The sequence below is a fragment of the Tupaia chinensis genome, unplaced genomic scaffold, assembly GCF_000334495.1.
Source record: "Tupaia chinensis unplaced genomic scaffold, TupChi_1.0 Scaffold000531_1, whole genome shotgun sequence".
Taxonomy (NCBI): Eukaryota; Metazoa; Chordata; class Mammalia; order Scandentia; family Tupaiidae; genus Tupaia; species Tupaia belangeri.
In genome coordinates this window covers 432,879-438,747 of record NW_006160044.1, presented here as the reverse complement: position 1 = coordinate 438,747, position 5,869 = coordinate 432,879, and the positions used below count along the sequence as shown (strand labels likewise).

At 50.5% G+C, this 5,869-nt stretch overlaps 1 protein-coding gene across 3 annotated transcripts in view; it reads left to right on the top strand.

Moving 5' to 3' along the window:
* The window catches only part of UPB1 (beta-ureidopropionase 1), a 47,626-nt gene that overhangs the window by 10,211 nt on the left and 31,546 nt on the right, over positions 1–5,869 (top strand). The window contains exons 2-3 of one of the 3 annotated variants that reach the window (XM_006157174.2): positions 812–983; positions 4,492–4,579. In XM_006157174.2, coding sequence (XP_006157236.2) covers positions 812–983; positions 4,492–4,579 — 260 coding nt within the window. Of the gene's footprint in view, positions 1–694; positions 984–4,488; positions 4,580–5,869 lie in introns of those variants that run through there. The other 2 variants (XM_014591095.1, XM_014591094.1) reach the window with 2 other exon arrangements.

Genomic DNA, 5,869 nt, shown 5'->3' with positions numbered 1-5,869 from the left:
CTGCCCCCAGTGGCAGCAACAGCAGGACGGGGTAGTGAGGACCACCCACCCAAGGCTCAGCATTCTCAGAGACAAATGACCACCGGGCCGTCCATGAACTCCTCACTTAGAGGCCTCTCCCACCAGCCTGAGGCTCATTGCCACGGCCTGGCCCCTCCCGTGGACTCAGCAGAGCCCTGATTCTAGTTCAGAAACATCTTTGGAATCTAGGCCCTCCTCTGAGTGCTGGCCGCTGGGATTTTAGTCCCTGCCCTGATCTCGGCAAACGCCAACCTCCTAACTGCTCACTCTGCCCCCGCTTCCCGACCTGGGCCAGGCCTAACTGTGCCCCGTCCCTTGTAGGTCACCCCTGGCTACAAAGTCCAGATTCCGTGTAGTGTCCATTCAGGCCAGACCCTTGTACTTCCCGGCCACCTGCCCTCTCCATCTTTACATGATAAATCACTACGGAGAGTGGACGGTGTTTTGTTCTTTTGTTTGTATTTCCCTCCCCATAGGGCATGTGCACTCGCTGGAGAGAAACAGAGAGATTGGGAGAAAGTGAGAAATCACCCCCCCCCAAGGGGGATGGTCACACCACAATTCCCTTCTCCTCCATTCTCCTCCCAGGATTTTGGGCATGGACACACACATGTCTGGTGTTGATTTTTTTTTTTTTTCAAGCTATCAGCTTGGGAGTTGAACTACGGTCAGCCATGTGGGAGTTCAACGCCTTAGCCAACACGCCACTTGCAGGTCCTGAGAGGGAGGGTTTTTTCAGTGCTCCACACCAGGTTAAAATCAACTTGCCTCTTCTTTCCTGCCCATTTAGGAAGCTCGATCTGCCCAGCAGAGCTTTCAAAGCTGCCTCCGAAGGAGACTTCGAGCTGCAGGGATATGGCTTCGAAGCCGCCAAGGAGCAGCTGAGACAGCCCCGGATCGTGCGCGTGGGGCTCGTTCAGAACAGAATCCCCCTTCCGGCCGACGCCCCTGTGGCGGAACAGGTGCAGCCTCTTTTGACCATAAACACACACGGGGATGGGGCCTGCCCTTTTTGAAAATGTCCTCCACAGAACCTGGCCAGCCACTTGCTCCAGGTGGCCCGGTGGTAGTCGGGGGTGCCTCTGATGTTCCCAGAGGTGCTCCTGCCCTGGCCTCCCCATTTGCCAGGAGCCTGCACTTTGGCTGCTGCTTGTCCTCTGTTTCTCATCCTTTCTCTGCCTGCCTCTCAGCACTCACTATTGTTTCTACCTTCTCTTCCATTTCCTGTCCTACTATTGATCCGCAGCTCCATTTACCAACTGGGAGGGTGCCCTCTTGGCTGGCTCCGGCTCTCTCCACGGGACGCTGCCTCCCGGGTCGCCTGCCAGAGGGCCTTCTGCCAGCACACGCCGGTCAGGACCATCCCTCGGTCCACCCCGTGTTCCTCTGCCTTAATCCTGCAGGCGGGGACTCGGCATACCCAGAAGGCTATCAGCTGACGGTGCCTGCAGGCTTACGGGAACACGATAGGCGTTCGCTCCTGACCTTACAGTTAGTAAATACATGTGACAGGGCCTTGTATTTCCCTAAAGAAGTCTGTTGTCACAGAAGCAGGTGCTTTGTTTTATATACTCCTCCACGGCGTGCTGCCTTAATCCTGCAGGCGGGGACTCGGCATACCCAGAAGGCTATCAGCTGACGGTGCCTGCAGGCTTACGGGAACACGATAGGCGTTCGCTCCTGACCTTACAGTTAGTAAATACATGTGACAGGGCCTTGTATTTCCCTAAAGAAGTCTGTTGTCACAGAAGCAGGTGCTTTGTTTTATATACTCCTCCACGGCGTGCCTCCAGCTGCTCAAACTTTCTCTTTTTTTTGGAGAGGTTTTTGCTATAGGGCCCGTGTACTCACCAGACAGACAGAGAGATAGAAAGTGAGAAATCACCCCCCAGGGGGGATGGCCACACCGCAATCCCTTCTCTTCCATTCTCCTCTTGGGATCTTGGGCACGCACGCACACGTGCCCGGTGTGAGTTTAAGCCACCGGGTCCGAGACTGGAACCGCAGTCGACCACGTGGGAGTCCAACAACATAGCCATTACGCTAACTGCTGGTCCCTCTATTTTTTTTTTTTTTTTGAGAGATTTTTTTGTATAGGGCACATGTGCTCACCAAAGAGACAGAGAGACAGAAAGTAAGAAATCACCCCACGGAGAGACAGCCATGCCCCAATCCCTTCTCCTCCAGTCTTCTTTCCGGATTTGGGGCACATTGGCACACGTTGCCTGGCATGAGTTTTCAGCTGCTAGGTCTGGGACTCAAACTGTGGTCAACCCTATGGGAGTCCAGCGCCCTTAACCCCCACACCACCTGCTGGCCCCCCTCAGTTCACTTTTTATTTTGTTGTTGGCGAATGTATCTCCTTCAGACTGTCAGGTTGGCAAGCCACGGATATTATTATTCTCATTCCCATGGCACCTCGAAGTCTGCTTTGCATATTGGTAAAGGCCAGCAAATATCTGGGGAGCCCCATGGTGCTCAGCCTCTTGAGGGAAGAGGCCAAGGGCATTGTTATGAGTGTGCTCTTTGGTTCTGGCCTGGTTCCTTTGATCTTTCTTTCTTTCTTTCTTTCTTTCTTTCTTTCTTTCTTTCTTTCTTTCTTTTTTTGAAGAGGTTTTTGCTATCGGGCGTGTGCGCTCACCAGACAGGCAGAGAGAGAGACAGAGAGACAGAAAGTGAGAAATCACCCCCCGGGGGGTGGGGATGGCCACGCCGCAATCCCTTCTCTTCCGTTCTCCTCTCAGGATCTTGGGCACGCACGCACACGCGCCCGGTGTGAGTTTAAGCCGCCAGGTCTGGGATATGAACCGCTGTCGACTACGTGGGAGTTCAGCAACATAGCCATTACGCCAATTGCTGGTGCCCCTTTGGTCTTTCTTTGAACGAACACTTTTGAATGTTTCCTGGGAACCAGGCACCATACTACGAATACAGAGATGATGAGAATGCTTTCTATTTTATTTACTTATTTTAAAGATTTTTGCCTTAGGGTGCATGAACTCACTAGAGAGAGAGACAGAGACAGGGAGAGGGAAAGTAAGAAACCACCTCTCAGAGGGGATGGTTATGCCACAATCCCTTTTCCTCCATTTTCCTCCCAGGATCTTGGGCACGCACGCACACACACGCATCCAGTGTGATTTTGAAGTCACCAGGTCTGAGATTTGAACCGCAGTCAGCCATGTGGGAGTCCGGCGATGTAACTGTTACTCCATTGTTGGTCCCCAGAACGCTTTCTTCCTGGCCCTAAGGAGCTTGTGGGCAGTGGCACACAGTGGGAACAGCTAGGTATAGGGGAACACAAAGGCTGGGGGCAACTCTTGGCCCACGCACAGCCAGGAGAGAGCAGGTTCACAGGGCCGCATGGGTAGTAAGACTTGTAAAAGATTGGGTAGAGGGAGGCAAGCCCATTCCTGGTGAGGACACAGCACACATCAAAGCATGGAGAGTCAGAAAGGCATCATTCGATGATAAGATACACAGAGGAAAGCAGAAGTGGCAGGATAAGGCAGGCCCAAGGTCTTGATGTTGGGTGGTAGAAGATAGACTGGGGCCCGGGCCTGAGGGAGCAGTCGACCCGGGGACTGCTTGGGCGAGTGGGCCCTGCTTGCAGTCAGCAGCGCCATCTTTGTTCACGGCTCCCAGCAGCCCCCACTCAGGTGGTCATCTCCCCCATTGCTGGATTAGGAAACTGAGGCAGCGTCTGAATATCTGTGGGAACCCAGAGCCCGAGCACCTCTCCCTTGTCTTGCAGACTTTGGACCTGACAAGAAGAACAAATATTTGTATCTCCCAACGCTACTCGTTCTCACGCACCTGGCCCGGTGCTGGTTTATTATCCCATGCACATTCAGATGAATTTCTAAAAATAGTCTTACTAGGGCCAATAAGAGGCATAGTGGTTAAGGCGCTGGACTCCCACACGGTTGCCTCTGGTTTGAGTCCTGGACCTGGTGACTTGACACTTATATCAGGCACATGTGTGTGCATGCCTAAAATCCTGAGAGGAGAATGGAGGAGAAGGGATTGTGTCATGATCATTCCCCTGGGGCTGGGGGGAGTTGATTTCTTGTTTTGTGTGTGTCTCTGTCTTTCCAGAGAGCGTATGCACCCTATAGCAGAAATCTCTTTAAAAAAAAAAAAAAATTATCTCAGGACCAGCAGTCGGTGTAATGGCTATGTCGCTGGACTCCCATGTAGTCAACCACGGTTCAAGTCCCCGACCTGGTAGCTTAAACTCACACTAGGCGCCTGTGCGTGCGTGTCCAAGATCTGGAGAGGAGAATGGAGGAGAAGGGATTGTGGTGTGGCCATACCCCCTGGGGGGTGATTTCTCACTTTCTGTCTCTCTGTCTCTCTCTGTCTTTCTGGCAAGCACATGTGCCCTATAGCAAAAACCTCTCTTAAAAAAATAAATCGTCTCACCCATAGAACTAAATGGATTCTAATCCTTGCTTTCTAAATCACCAGGTCTCTGCCCTTCACAGGCGCATAGGAGCCATTGCAGAGGTGGCTGCGATGTGCGGAGTCAACATCATCTGTTTCCAGGAAGCTTGGAGTAAGTCTCTTTTGTGGTGCTTTCTCTGCTGCCTTTAAATAATAGTTTATTATCTTGGGACCAGCAGTTAGCGTAATGGCTATGTCGCTGGACTCCCACGTAGTCGACTGCGGTTCGAGTCCCGGACCCGGTGGCTTAAACTCACGCCGGGCGCGTGTGCGTGTGTGCCCAAGATCCCTAGAGGAGAATGGAGGAGAAGGGATTGCGGCGTGGCCATCCCCCCTGGGGGGTGATTTCCTGCTTTCTATCTCTCTGTCTCTCTCTGTCTGTCTGGCGAGCGCACACGCCCTATAGCAAAAACCTCTCCAAAAAAAAATAATAATAATAATAGTGTATTATCTTTATGTTGCCAAGAGTATCAGCTACCTGGTGTTCTTTTCTTCTTCTTCTTCTTCTTTGCTTTTCTCATCCATAGAAACGTCCTTTGTCAACATCACCTGCAACCCAGCAACCTCAGCCTCCTTCCTGTCACATGCCCCCGTCTGTTGCCTGATCCTGTCAATTCTGTCTCACAGATTGTTCTGAATCTGTTCACTCCTCCCCACTTCTGTACCATGGCCTTGTTTTGAGCCACCATTTCTCACCTTGGCTTTTATAATTACCTCCAACTGGTCTCTTTGTACCCTCCCTCTGTGGCCCCTTTTAACCTACTTTACTTTAAATCTCAGTCCAGACGCAGCCTTCCTCTATAAACACTCCTGGTACCATGTAACTTTTCTTTACGTTATTCTTCATTTTTATCTGAGTTATACATGTTCATAATTTAAACTCAGAGTGTCTACAAGGCCAGAAATGTAGCTATTCTCTCCCTTTGGCAACTACTTTCAACACTTAGCAGATTCCTTTGGAATTTACCTTTGTGTTGCTACTTCCTGATTTTTAAGTTTTGTGTCATCTCTTGACTTCCCGTGGAAGAAGTCAGTATTAGTCTTTTGGCTCCTCATGGCCCCTCTACACACATATATCCTTCCTTCTGTCCATCTATTCTCTGCCAAGCTATTTTATCAACTTTCTGTTTTTCTTGGAGTTTAATTTGTTTTCCTTATACTTATTACAAGTTCAACCTCAACCTGCCAGTTTTCTAAATCCTCTTAACATATTTAGATACCTCAAGCAGTCTGTCAGTTTCATCTCCATGAAGGAGTCTGCCTCAGACCCTGCTCTAGTCTGAATTAGTTGTTTGCCAGCCATGTGTCTGTCATCCTGGGATTTTACTATACTATCATTCTGGGGTATCCCTTTGCCTTGTTCTTTAATTTATCTGTTCCTACATCTTTCTCTTTCTTGGTA